At 40.1% G+C, this 14,906-nt stretch overlaps 2 protein-coding genes across 2 annotated transcripts in view; both read left to right on the top strand.

Annotated features, from left to right (window-relative positions):
* Positions 1–4,992, top strand: part of gria4a (glutamate receptor, ionotropic, AMPA 4a) — a 64,824-nt gene extending 59,832 nt beyond the window's left edge. The window contains exons 15-16 of the mRNA XM_063017143.1: positions 357–635; positions 1,088–4,992. Of these exons, the coding sequence (XP_062873213.1) occupies positions 357–632 (276 nt within the window). The 3' untranslated portion in view covers positions 633–635; positions 1,088–4,992. The remainder of the gene's footprint in view (positions 1–356; positions 636–1,087) is intronic.
* Positions 4,993–5,780: 788 nt separating this feature from the next.
* Positions 5,781–14,906, top strand: aasdhppt (aminoadipate-semialdehyde dehydrogenase-phosphopantetheinyl transferase). The gene is made up of 6 exons (XM_063017180.1): positions 5,781–6,061; positions 9,022–9,250; positions 10,433–10,554; positions 10,855–11,016; positions 12,770–12,838; positions 12,923–14,906. The coding sequence occupies exons 1-6, from the start codon at positions 5,918–5,920 to the stop codon at positions 13,082–13,084; spliced, it is 888 nt and encodes a 295-aa protein (XP_062873250.1). The 5' UTR covers positions 5,781–5,917; the 3' UTR covers positions 13,085–14,906.

The raw sequence follows: 14,906 nt of genomic DNA on the forward strand, positions 1-14,906 counted from the left end.
AAATTAATTATTAAAACAATGAAGTGTGATTAATATGCAGAAATGGGAGAAATCAGAAAATGTTAAATATTATAATTTAATTATTACATTATTAATTATTAGTATAAACTGTTTATTAAAATTAATTGTAATGTTAATAACCCAAAATAAACACAGCAGAGCCGCTAAGTGACTAAGTAAAATGGTCATTGATTCAGTAAAATAACATCGCCTGCACTTATCTTCATCCTTAATAGGCTAACTGAGATCTTAATTACACTGCTGCATTATGTGTAACGATGCTAATGTTGGGTATAATGAGTCTCCCTCACGCTTTTCTTTTCCCTCTTTCCGTTCCGTCCTCCTGGGAAACTCAGGATAAGAGCTCTCAGGCTCTGAGTCTGAGCAACGTGGCTGGGGTCTTCTACATCCTGGTGGGGGGGCTCGGCCTCGCCATGCTGGTGGCGCTCATCGAGTTCTGCTACAAGTCGCGAGCGGAGGAGAAAAGACTAGCCAGCGAGTGGAAGCAGAAACAGGCCGAGTCGTCGGAGCTGAACTTCAGTCCGTCGCAGAGCCCGAGTCAGAGCGCGCAGAACCTGGCAACGTACAGAGAAGGCTACAACGTCTACGGATCCGATGGCATAAAGATATAGCAGGTAGGAACTGGAGGCTTTTCAGCTTTAACAGTCTCTGCTCCAATGAGCGCGAGTGTGTTGTACTGCAGATGATCCCTGTGTGCACCATATGGCCAAAATTAATGTGGACACCCATCCTAATTATTGAGTTCAGGTTTTTTTTAGCTACACCAATTGCTGGTGTATAACAGGTGTATTAAATTACTTATTAAATGTAGCAACAGTTTATGGAAGGCCCTTTTTTAAATGACTGTACCCCTGTGCAATCAAAGTGAGGTCCATAAAGACACAGTGGCACAAACTTTGTGTAGATTTACTCTAGTGGCCTGCACAGGTCATTTGGTCCATATTATAGCCTGTTCTAGTGGAATGTCCAACAAGTTATAGGTTAGGTGTCCACATACTTTTGGCCACATAGTGTAAGAGAGATTTTTGAGTTGTATCTGTGAGTTCTGATTTTGTCGCTCATTTAGCTTTAGCTCATCTTCACTGAAGCCATAACGGACTCCTTAAGGACCAGCTGTTGATCACAGGAGGAAGATGGACGCAAAGGTATCGACTAAGGCTCTGCCTACGATGGACAGTGACGACAGTAACCAAAAAAATCTCACCCTGTGCCTTACGCCACGCCCCCGCCGACTGCGGCATGCTTCCTGCTCAACCGTACTACGTAAAAACTACTCAAACACAAAACTCAAGGAGTACGGCATTTAAAAATGTCAAGATACTGATGACACTGGACGAAAATGTGAATAAAAAAGAACTAGCAGACAAACACTGAGACAGTGTGCACCCTTAGGTAATGGTAGCGTTTCCTGGAGCCTTAACACCACATCATCGCCAAAACCCCAATTTCAGAGACGACAACAATGCTCGGGAGACCATAAAGCTGTTAAATAGATTGTATCGCATTTCCTCTTCTCACCACATTTACTTTAGTCACCATATAGCAGAGATTCTCCACCGGGGTGCTGCAGCCCACTGAAGAAGCTCAGTGAGGTCCCCAAAAAGCCTACAAGAGAATGTGATTTATTTAAAATATATATTATATTAAAAAAATGATGAAATTGCAGCAAACATCTATACTTTTCATTAGACTGACTTCTAATAAATATAACTTAATATATGCAATTATTAAAGCACTGTAGCCACATTCATTTCATCAGAACAGCATAGCCGAGACTAAACAAACGTATCATGCAAATATAAAGATGAAAACTTGGTTATTTTTTGAGCAAAGCAGGCAGCGCTCACACAGTAATGGTGGAAAACAACTTCAATCTTTAGCATAGACCTAAAAAACATGTTTAGGATGAATAATTTTTATTTTATTAGCTTATAAAGACACTATATAGACAAAAGCCTTTCTAATTTTGAAGTTATTGCTAAATCTATGACATGAAGGAAATGATAAGCTTCCAACTTTGCAGCAACAGTTGTTTCACTATGACCGTGTAATTGTGCACAAAGCAGCTCTATACAGACATGAAGAAAAGCTCGGTTTACTGCACAGAATCCTGACCTCAGCCCCACTCAACAGCTCTGGAATGAACCGGAACATCAGCTGAGGCTTTCTTGACCAGCCATACAAATTTTCTTTTGACTGAAGTCTTGTGAGAAGCCTTCTAAGAAAAGTGGCTGTTGTTATAGCTGAAAAAATATACCATCAAAAACCAGTATACCACTTGTTTTTTTATAACGGGATGTCCAGCAATCTCATGGTCAGGTGTCCAAATCCTTTTGACCATATATTTTATGTTTTAATGTTGCACTGGTTGATATTTAGTTATTTATGCAGTGAAAATATCAGAGAAGTAATAAAATGACAGAATTTACAGATGACAGAAGCAAGTGTATCCAGACAAACACACATTTTTCCAGCTTATTAATGTTATAAACGTTATAAACATGCTACAAGGCCTTCAGTCTACTACAGATTTGTCTGCTGACAAATGAAAACTTGTATTCTCTCTTTCTAAATGACTGACATCTTGAAATACTCTGTGTGTAGCAGGAAAACACGGTCTGCTGCCGTAGTGTACACCAGGTATGTTTTTATCCACACCCTTCAAAATGTTTCTGTAAAGTCAACAAAAGAAAAGTGACTGCTGTTAGACAAAATTGTGACCATCGTTAGGTGCACTGTGCACCACTGGATTACACAGGCTGGACCCTGCTGACCATCACAAACTGGATAAAGTATTTGGCAAAATAACATCAGTTTATTGCTGTGCCAAGCCGTAAGAGCACGAAGCAGCAGTCAAACCACCAGTACTGATAAAAGTAGATCAGAACTAAATCAAATAACTGATTGTCCCTAAAATTTGCTTTAAATTTACCTCATTTCAAATTGTTTTACACCTCTGCTCGAAAGTATGTGAACACCAAATAGGCCAACACATTGTTCACAGATGTAACATTGCATCGATCATGTAATGGTAAAGTGATGAGTGCTGATTAATAAAGGGCACAGGCTCATATAATCAGCTAATTATATTATTAATAGATTATTATCTAACTACTGAAAAGACACCAGATGTAGATTGAATGCTCTGTTTTGTACTGTTTTTTCAGTGACTGTTACATAATGAAAAGAATTAGCCTTTTAAACACCAGCGTTTGAGATACAATCCATGCAGAACTTTAACTTAAATACTGTATTAGCATAGCTACTTAGCTATTTAGCTATTCATAAAACCACGCTACAGTCACCTGATTTGATCGTTGCTTTTCAATTCCTAAAGAGAAAATGTATGTAGAGAATGTACATATCAGGAATGTGTGCACATTGCAAGCACATTGAAAACTGCTTTCACCCTGATGTAAATAAACCTAAACAAACTGATTCCACCTCTTTTTGGTAATAACTCATTGCAATAATAAAAATAGGAGAACACAAGTTTTATATGCACTTGTCTAAAAGAAGAGGGTAGAATTTTAGATTTAGGAATTAACAGAGCACCACAGTACATTTGAGAACATGGCATCAGTTCTGAGAACATGGATGCATTTCATTACAGTTCCATTACTTTATCAGATAAAGGTTGTTAAAGGTTCTTCATGAATGTTGAAGTGAAATGTGAAGGTTTATTCAGATGCTGGAATGCTGTTACAATTGTTACCCTGGTCGATATCAAATTTGTAGGTTAAGAAACTAGCAAGAGAGAAAACTAGGTAAAAAAAACAAGCTGATCAGCAACCTGATATAATGTTTATTTATAGTTAAAACCAAACACACTTATCACAGAAATCACTTCAGCTTTATTTCTACGTAACGCCAAAAGCAAATTAGTAAATCCAACCCAACAGACATTTAAAACCACCTCTTTCTAGCCACCTTCATACAGTAATCTACTGGATTGTTCCCATGACACACAGGGTTACATAAAAAGGATCTCAGTCGATGAAATTAAGATTTTTTTTCAAAGCATTCCATAATTAGTTGTTTCATGCAGATAATGTTCTCTATAATAGTTTTTTTATTTATGAATTTAAAGTTTAAAGACGTTTCTCTTTAGAAAAGTGGATGCAGTTTTTGAAATCACTACAAACTAGGTGTGGAGTGCCATGATGAATTTGAAATGACATGCTGAAACACTGATGTTTATGTGAAATGTAAACAGGACATTTTTATGACTTTCAAACCAAGAAGCTCTTAGACAAATTGATACCAGCTCGAAAATTCCATTTAAAATACCTAAACCATACAATTAATCTTTTATACACTAAAGTCAGTACAGGTACTGACTTTAGCAGCTGTGTTTGCTATGTGAGCAGATGATTAAAACTTGTGCTTATTTGTGCAAAGAACACTTTTTACTGAAGGTGTTCTAAAAGTATGACAATATACGCTGGGTTAAACACGTACAAGCAGCAAATTAGATTATTATTTAACACTGCACAAAGTCATTTACCTTTGTGGCATGGCTTCCTAATTTCTCAGATTATAATTATAATTGACTACAGCTGGTGACTTCTCAAGGCCTATATATAATTAACTGGACCCAATATACTGAGCCACAAGTCTAAGAAGATCTGTGCAGGAACGTCATTTAGAGCCAAAAGTACATTAACCAGTGGTCCAGTGGTCAGGAAAAATGTAAACCCAGTACTTAGAAGAATTTTGTCTGAATGGTCAGATGTAATCAGTGTTAAAACCTGTAATAGCATAACAAAAGTAGGGAGTGTGTACTGGTAACTGATCCTAAAGGGACATTTACAGGGTTTATGCACTCACATACACACACACACACACTTTACACTCATGATATTGTGTTCTTTTCTTTATTTGAAGGTTTTAGTTCCAGATTTAATTTGGTTTCCTGAATTTGTATCCATACCAACAGATATGAATAAAGAAAAGATATTTTATAATAAACCACAGTTTGTGTTGTTATTGATAAATTAGGTAACAGATACGTGTTATAAATATCTTATGGGTTTTTTTTTTTTTAATCTATTTGATTGGTGTTACTGCCAGTACTGAGGGTATAACAATACAGTTTTACATAACATCATATAATACTATTAAAGGGGGAAACAATCCCTGAAAAATAGATATTTATTTATTTACTGGTTTACCTTATCGAATATATATTTTTGTAAATACACATGAACTAATAAAAGTTTTGAAATAAATATAAATTATCATGCTAGCTTTGTTAGCATGCTAGCTATTGGATATCAAAGTAAATGTAAACATGGCTTTTTTGTTAAACACTGGTTAAATGGTTCAAATAAATTTAGTAATGAATGCCAAATTGTATAAATGAGGTAAAGACAGTCCAAAATTTTTCACACTTTTTGTTATTTGTTATATAGTATATGTTATAAAAAAGAGAAATTAATGAACATGTTTTAGTGCTTATAGTAAACATAAACGTGGATAGAATATTTGGGTTTAATACTGCAAAATAATTGTAAACAAAATTAAACAACAAAAAAATAAAATCATAGTAAGTGGACATTTTAGCTCTGTAAATCCAGAGTATAATTCTATTTATAAGTGAATCTGAAAACTCGATTTGGAACACACCCTCAGTGGAGTTAGCGGACATCGTGTTGGATTGGAACGCGTCCGCCTTTTAGTCCCGCCTTTACAGTGAAGGCTTTATGGAACAGATCTGCGCATGTGCAAACAGACTGAACTTCTGAGGCTGAAGTATTTATGTGTACAGTATTTATGTGTACAGTATTTATGTGTACAGTATTTATATAAATACAATGATAATATAGTGAACACACAGTTTAGCATTTGTTTAGTATGAAATGCCGTAAATTATTATTTAACTGAACGGGTGGTGATGGAGGGCGCGCGCTGGGCGGTCCGGTTGAGCGCGTGGAGCCCGAGCCGGGCTGAGTGGCTGCTGTCCGCGCGCTGTGTTCAACCTGAGGAGAAAGAGCGAATCCAGCAGTTCATGTTCAACAGAGACGCGAAAGCTGCCATGGTGAGAAACAGTCATACTGTAGTTACAGTCATACCAGCTACAGTCATACAAGATACAGGTTCACTTTACATTCATACAAGCTACAGTCATACAAGCTACAGGTTCACTTTACATTAATACAAGTATACAGTCATACCAGCTACAGTCATACTGTAGGTACAGTCATACAAGATACAGTCATACAAGATACAGCCATACTGTAGGTACAGTCATACAAGATACAGGTTCACTTTACATTCATACCAGCTACAGTCATACAAGCTACAGTTCCACTTTACATTAATACAAGTATACAGTCATACCAGCTACAGTCATACTGTAGGTACAGTCATACAAGATACAGTCATACAAGATACAGCCATACTGTAGGTACAGTCATACAAGATACAGTCATACAAGATACAGCCATACTGTAGGTACAGTCATACAAGATACAGGTTCACTTTACATTCATACCAGCTACAGTCATACAAGCTACAGTTCCACTTTACATTAATACAAGTATACAGTCATACCAGCTACAGTCATACTGTAGGTACAGTCATACAAGATACAGTCATACAAGATACAGCCATACTGTAGGTACAGTCATACAAGATACAGGTTCACTTTACATTCATACCAGCTACAGTCATACAAGCTACAGTTCCACTTTACATTAATACAAGTATACAGTCATACCAGCTACAGTCATACTGTAGGTACAGTCATACAAGATACAGTCATACCAGCTACAGTCATACTGTAGTTACAGTCATACCAGCTACAGTCATACAAGATACAGGTTCACTTTACATTCATACAAGCTACAGTCATACAAGATACAGGTTCACTTTACATTCATACAAGTATACAGTCATACCAGCTACAGTCATACTGTAGTTACAGTCATACCAGCTACCATCATACAAGATACAGGTCCACTTTACATTCATACAAGCTACAGTCATACCAGCTACAGTCATACAAGATACAGGTTCACTTTACATTCATACAAGTTACAGTTCCACTTTAAATTAATACTTAAAGCGCTTAATGGTCAAGCCCCGGCTTATCTCAGTGGTATGCTTTCTCCCGCAACCGCACAGCGATCTTTAAGATCAGCCACTCAGAATTTGTTGACTGTTCCTAGGGCTCGTTTGAAGCTAAAAGGTGATCGTGCATTTGCAGTTTATGCTCCGAGGCTATGGAACACTCTACCTCCTAATATTCCACAAGCACCTTCGGCCGCTGTTTTTAAATCACTCCTAAAAACATACCTTTATAAGCTGGCATTTGAACAGTGAGGAGCTGTGTTAATTTTAATTGTTTAGTCTATTTTTATCTGTTTTATTTTGTCTCTTACTCTGTATTTTTATTTGGTTCTTACTTTTTTAATATAATGTTGTGTTATGTATGCTTATTCGATGTACAGCACTTTGGTCAACGTAAGTTGTTTTAAGAGTGCTTTATAAATAAAATTTACTTACTTACTTACTTAAGTATACAGTCATACCAGCTACAGTCATACTGTAGGTACAGTCATACAAGATACAGTCATACAAGATACAGCCATACTGTAGGTACAGTCATACCAGATACAGTCATACTGTAGGTACAGTCATACCAGATACAGTCATACAAGATACAGACATACAAGCTACAGGTCCACTTTACATTCATACAAGCTACAGTCATACAAGCTACAGTTCCACTTTACATTCATACAAGTATACAGTCATATCAGCTACAGTCATACAAGATACAGGTCCACTTTACATTCATACAAGTATACAGTCATACCAGCTACAGTCATACTGTAGTTACAGTCATACCAGCTACAGTTATACAAGATACAGGTCCACTTTACATTCATACAAGTATACAGTCATACAAGATACAGTCATACTGTAGGTACAGTCATACAAGATACAGTCATACTGTAGGTATAGTCATACCAGATACAGTCATACTGTAGCTACAGTCATACCAGCTACAGTCATACCCGCTACAGTCATACAAGATACAGTTTCACTTTACATTCATACAAGTATACAGTCATACCAGCTACAGTCATACTGTAGGTACAGTCATACCAGCTACCGTCATACAAGATACAGGTCCACTTTACATTCATACAAGTATACAGTCATACAAGCTACAGACATACAAGCTGTAGGTTCACTGTTCATTTATTCAAGTGTACAGTCATTTAAACTACAGTTATACAAACTACAGTCATACAAGATACAGACATACAAGCTACAGGTCCACTTTACATTTATACAAGTATACAGTCATACCAGCTACAGTCACAGACATACAAGCTACAGGTCCACTATACATTTATACAAGTATACAGTCATTCAAACTACAGTCATTCAAACTACAGTCATTCAAACTACAGTCATACAAGCTACAGTTAAATAAGCTACAGTCATACAAGCTACAGGTCCAATTTACATTTATACAAGTATACAGTCATTCAAGCTACAGTCATTCAAACTACAGTCATACAAGCTACAGTTAAATAAGCTACAGTCATACAAGCTACAGGTCCAATTTACATTTATACAAGTATACAGTCATACAAGCTACAGTCATACAAGCTACAGTCACACAAGCTACAGGTCCACATTACATTTATACAGGTATACAGTCCTGCAAACTACAGTCATACATTATGTCTGTACATGTCCATTTAAAATTTACACCCATTCATGTCACTTGACTTCATTCATCGTCTGTTACCTGGTCTGGGTCACGGTGGGTCCGATTCACTGCCCAAAAGACAGGAAATCCCCTGGACAGGTCGCCAGTCCATCACATCCAGAGCTGTAATAAACCTGCCCTGAAGCGGAGCCAAAGTTATCAGGATATTTATTCACGACCTTTTTAACCATCTTTATCAAGATTGGCGGTAATTCTGGTGATGGTTGTAAACGTTAAATATAGGTTCATGCTGGCTTCACTGTGTGCAGGTTGGACGTTTGCTGATCAGGAAACTGTTGTGTGTAAAGACGGGTCTGCCCTGGGACGGCTTCCGATTGGCGAGGACGGTCAGGGGGAAACCGTACCTGTCCCATCCCTCACCTGTGCCAGGCTCTGCCCACTGGAGCTTCAACATCTCTCACCAGGGCGACTTCGCCGTGCTGGCAGCTGAACGTGGGAGGCAGGTGGGAGTGGACGTGATGAAGACTACCAAACCAGGTACGTTTGTGGGTCCAGTAGGAGAATGTGACACACTGGCATAATCAGGTTATTATTTTATTACCACTATTATTATATGTGTTATGTATAAACGCTGATTTTATTATATTGTGATTATTATTGATTGCAGTTCCAATCACGGCCACCAGATGTCAGTCTACATTTACTTATATTTACCAATCATGGCTGCTAAATGCTTTTAATTATTTAGTATTTCTTTTCTCCCCTCATATTAATCCTATTTTTATGACCTGTGACATCAGCTGAGATTTGTAACGTGATCTGGAGCTTGGAACTGATCGTTTCTGATCACTTAGCCCTCTGGGAATCATTAGCAGACTTGCCACTTCTGGGTAGATTTGTTACTGTTTTAATTCATTTGTGGAGTTCTAAAGACTTGGAACGTGGCGTTGTTACCATATTCTGAGTGTTATATTTTTAACAGCTATTTTTTTAGGTCTGTGACATGATATTCCCATAAAAAATCTTAGGATTTATTAAGGTATTAACTCCAAATTCAGCACGGCTGACTAAATTTAGTCCTTCAGTTAAACTAGCTTGTTAACTTGGGTAATTGATTAGTTATGTAACCAAGGGAATACACTATTTTTTCAGGGGTGGATAAATTTGTTTGGGGTTTTATAAAATAAAATACGGCGCCCGGGTGGTGCGTCTAGCCATCTAGCGGGCACAGTTGCCAGTGCCTAGGGTGGGATGACCGGACTAACTGGGTGGGGTCTTCAAACGCCGTGGAAGGACCCTGATTAGCAGATAGAGAGGCGCCTGTGCAGAAAGCATGGGTCGGAGGAGGCGTGAGCAGAAATATACCCTCCTGGAATGCAATCAGGGATCCCCCAGCGGAGGAAGACAGATAGACGACGCTAAATCAGGAGGAAAAAGGGAGAAAATGCATAAATAAATTGAAGAGCAACAGAACAGCATAGTGTCTGCACAAGGACTATAGACTGAAACTTTTAAAGGGATTTGCTGAGCGGTGGTACATGAGCGGTGGGTTAACATGGCGTTAATCATTGTTAATATTGTGTAATAATAGAATTTAGACCAAGGGGGGCAATTACTTTTTCTCAGCACTGCACACTGTGTATTGTATATGAAGATACAAGAGTATGTAGCCCATTTAACCTCTGTGTGTGTGTGTGTGTGTGTGTGTGTGTGTGTCAGGCAGTGGCTCTGTGCAGGAGTTTTTCCGCATTATGAAGCGTCAGTTCACTGATCATGAGTGGAGCTCCATCACATCTGCACAGTCCGAATGGGAACAGCTGCACATGTTCTACAGGCACTGGGTAACCGTGACCGCACACACACACACACCGGTATCAAACATACTGGCAACTAACTACACACACACACACACACACACACATATATACGAACGTACACACTAATGCACAAACAGCTGTGTGTGTGTGTGATCTAAAGATGACTTACATGCTGATTGTTCTCATGCTGATCACTGTTGCCATAGTAACGTAATATCATCGCTCACACATGACTCAGTTCTAGGAGTGTGGCGTGGTCCCGGAGTTCACACACACCTCTGAGTAACGGTTGTGTGTGTGTGTGTGTGTGTGTGTGTGAGTCAGGCTCTGAAGGAGAGCTTCATCAAGGCGATCGGCACGGGCCTCGGCTTCGACCTGCAGAGGGTGGAGTTTCGCGTGTCGCCCGGTCAGATGCGGGAGGGGCTCGTGTACCGCCAGACCATCGTGCACCTGGATGGCGAGGAAGAGGACGACTGGACGTTCGAGGTGTGTGTTGAGCGTGTGTGAGGGAGAGATAAGAGGCGATACATGAGGTAGACGATTTATTGCATTTATTCTCCCCGCGGAGCTTGATTGACCCGAGCCCCTAGCAGATGGAGGCAGATGGAGACCCCACCAACTGGACACTTCTAGAGGGATTTAGAGGCTCCGTGTATGCTACGTTCAACTACACAACTACACTACACAACTTCTCTTGTAATCTGGAGCCTTTTAAGTCGGCGATGGGTCACACACTACAACATTTAATGATACCACGTCCAAAAATGCACACCAGCAAGAAGCGAGCGATCGGAGTTGTTTGAGCGCTGATGTGTAGCGTATAAAAGCAAAGAGGAAAAAGAAAAGAAGCTGGGTGGATCTGGATACGCAGCCAGCAGCGATCGTCTCTTCTGCAGAGAGAGCTAGAAGTCAAATAAATATTTTTTGCAATGAAACGTTGGTATTATGGTTTGGCGTGGACGATAAAGTCACAAAGACTGTAAAGCTTGTGTGTGCTGATGTATTTTTATAGAAACTATGTTATGCCCCTGTCCCACACATTTACCCCCTCACTCGGTATCAAGAGGCCGATTTGCCTCCGAGCTGCCACATCTAGCAGCGACCTGTCGGCGAGCGAAAATCAGGGCCAAAATCGTGTAGTGCGAACTAGGGCTGGGCGATTTTCACGAGTAATTCGGTTAATTCGCATGAACGTTTTCACCCGATGTTAGAAGTGTGACAATCGCGATCGTTTACATACTTTATCTTTTAACTAAAATACTAACATGTCACGAGGCAGAAACTGACCAGACGCTAAGCAGCGAAAACTAAAACGGTAAACGGAGGACAACAAGGATTATACACGGTAAAACGAGACACACAGACAGAGTTCAAATAAGAGTCACTGAATCAAACACAGCCGAACTGAATCACGACTCCGGAGCCGATGTGAGTCACGTGACAGTCCGTGGGAGCATGGGAGTTTTGCACTTTTCCTAATGTAAGGAGGTTCTGCTGCACAATATTTAAAGTAAGGGTTGTTTGTGAGCTATTCTTATAAAGGATATAGCTAATTAAGGTTTCTATTTTGTTTTAATTATTGTTATATCGGTATCGTTATAAAGTTTGAGTCTCTTGGAATGACAATTATAGGTGGTGCTGTTACTATTTTTCACTTCTGCGGTCTTTTAAATGAAAATGCAATAAAAAAAAAAGAAATTTGAGTCTTTTTTCAATTGCGTTACGCAAGAACAAAAAAATCGTAATCGACAATCGGTAATAATATTAAAATAATCGAGTTTTTTTTTTGTTTTGCAAAATCGCCCAGCCCTAGTGTGAACTAGACATAAGGCAGAGTAAGGTGCAGTGATGCATCCACACCAGCAGGGGGAGCTGAGTCTGATAATAATTAACCCTAGTGAGATGTGATGCTGATGGACTGTCATCACAGAAGTCAGTAGTAGGTGTTCAACAATATTATCCGATCACCGTCTGTGGAGTGTTAATGGTTGTATGATTGATGATTCGATGCACCTGTCTGAAGAGAAAAATAATAATAAAGAAATGAATTTTAACACAAAATGCACTTGCACACGAACGCCCACTTGTGGAGGCTTTACATGACATCTTGTAAACTACAGTGGGACCAGATTTGATGCATCGTTTGTGTTGTCTGGGTCTCAGTAAAAACCCTGATGTGGAATATTTAAAATCACTCATTTCTATATGATAATGTGTTGTGTGTTTGTTTCCTCCACAGGAGTGTTTGATGGATGAGCACCATCACGTCGCCGTGGCTCTGGGGAAACCCGACGGCTCCGTCCCAGATGTGAGTTTTTACTTTTATAGTACGCCAGGACGGCGCAGTGCTCCCGGGTTCTCACGGTGTCTTTTGTAAATATCGTTCACACAGAACGCTGGGATTTCTGAAGAGGCCACGTCCACTCCGTTCACCCTGCTGAGCTTCACTGACCTGGTAGCAGAGGCCAAGCCTCTAGCAGATGAAGACCCCGCGTACTGGGAGGATTTCAAGGGGAAACGGGAGGCGCCAGGGAGGCAGAGTGATGCGCAGTGATTTAACACGCGGGGCTGGAACCAATAGGAATTGAGCATGATGGAAACGCTTCCTCATACATATACTATATGGCCAAAAGTATTTGGACATCCATTTAAAAAACAAATGCTGTTAACCTGAAGTAACTAACCTCTGTGTGATCTTTTTAGCTAGAACAACAGGCTGTGTCTGTGGGAATTTGTGCCTATTCAGTATGGCTGGACACTGATCTTGATGTTCCGGTTTATTCCAGAGCTGAGCTTCAAATCGAGCTGTTCTTCATGTCTTTATAGAGCTTGCTTTATGCTGGAAGAAGGAGGGCCTTCCCTAAACTGTTGCTGCTAACTCGGAAGCATAAGAAGTGATTTTGTCCTGTCATTGAAAGGCGTGTCTTAGTACTTTTTCCGTATAGGGTACATTCTACCTACTAAAAAGGGTCGCTATTAGGGATTTTGGGCCCCATGGAAGGCCCCACCACCCCAGGCCTCGACAACTCTGACAATATAACAAATAATAAGTGTGCTTACGGTGGAATTAATGCTTCCTTACCTTCAGCTCAGCTCAGATTTGAGCAGAACGCTCAATTCAAGTCTTACAGTGGTGAAGATACTGGACTAGTAATCAGAAGGTTGCTGGCTCAAGTTGCCACTGTTGGGCCCCTGATCAAGGCCCTTAATTCAACCTTATTTGCTCCAGTTGTATTCAAGCATACACCGACAAGGCATAACATTATGAGCACTGACAGGTGAAGTGAATAACACTGATCATCTCTTCATCACGGCACCTGTTAGTGGGGGGGATATATCAGGTGAACATTTTATCCTCAGAGTTGATGTTAGAAGCAGGAAAAATGGGCGAGCGTGAGGACCTGAGCGAGTTTGACGAGGGCAGAATTGTGATGTCTAGACGACTGGGTCAGAGCATCTCCAAAACTGGTCTGTAGTGGTCAGTATCTATCAAAAGTGGTCCAAGGAGGGAACGGTGGTAAACCGGCGACAGGGTCATGGGCGGCCAAGGCTCATTGATGCACGTGGGGAACGAAGTTCATGCTGGTTCTGATAGAAAGGTGTCAGACTCCACGCCTCGACGGGTCAGGGCTGTTTTGGCAGCAAAAAGGGGACCAACACAATATTAAAAAGGTGGTCATAATGTTATGCCTGATCGGTGTAAATGTAAGTCGCTTTGGATAAAAGCGCCTGCTCTGCCTTTGATTATCCCTTTACTCCACTCAAAGGCAAACTTTTGGTCCTCACCTTCAGTCCGCCTGAGCCACGTCTCTCATACAAAAGTCTCCCGCTGACCGAGCCAGCGGTCACTCTGGAGGAACAACCTACTGCAGGAGCTTCTTCTAAATGAACGCCCACGACAGCCTGGTATCAAACCCTTCGAAAAGCAAAAGCTCCTGGTCTGCAGCCACCATCAGGACCTTTAGGAACAGCTTATTTTTTACATTATCACCACCTGTAGTGAGAGCGGAGCGTCGTGTGCACGAGCCTGGAACTTCACACTGTAGTTCACACTCGGGTGCACGTGCTCTACCCACCCGGTGTTTTTAGGAAACGTATTCCTTTATATCCTTACAGAAAGTAAGAAGTGTGTGTGTGTGTGTGTGCACACGGCTGAGCGTGTGTGTGTGTGTGTTGGTTTTCTCTCCTCTGTTCGACTGAGACAACTACAATGTTCAGTGTTAGCCAACAGAACTACCGCACTGACATAGAGACGGACAACAAGATGGACAGACAAGGATCACGAACATTAAAGAGTGAATAATAATTTATATTAATTTATACTGTGAGTAAAATAAATGTACGTATATTAAATAAACCTTGTATTAAAAACATGA

The sequence above is a fragment of the Trichomycterus rosablanca genome, chromosome 20 (genome assembly GCF_030014385.1).
Source record: "Trichomycterus rosablanca isolate fTriRos1 chromosome 20, fTriRos1.hap1, whole genome shotgun sequence".
In the NCBI taxonomy this organism is placed as follows: domain Eukaryota; kingdom Metazoa; phylum Chordata; class Actinopteri; order Siluriformes; family Trichomycteridae; genus Trichomycterus; species Trichomycterus rosablanca.

What these genes read in the sequence shown, in the direction of transcription:
- aasdhppt (XM_063017180.1), top strand. Translation starts at nt 5,918, where the DNA reads ATGGAGGGCGCGCGCTGGGCGGTCCGGTTGAGCGCGTGGAGCCCGAGC. An exon ending in ACATGTTCTACAGGCACTGG is followed by an intron (nt 10,555 to 10,854) that starts GTAACCGTGACC and finishes TGTGTGAGTCAG; the next exon opens with GCTCTGAAGGAGAGCTTCAT. An exon ending in CCGACGGCTCCGTCCCAGAT is followed by an intron (nt 12,839 to 12,922) that starts GTGAGTTTTTAC and finishes TCGTTCACACAG; the next exon opens with AACGCTGGGATTTCTGAAGA.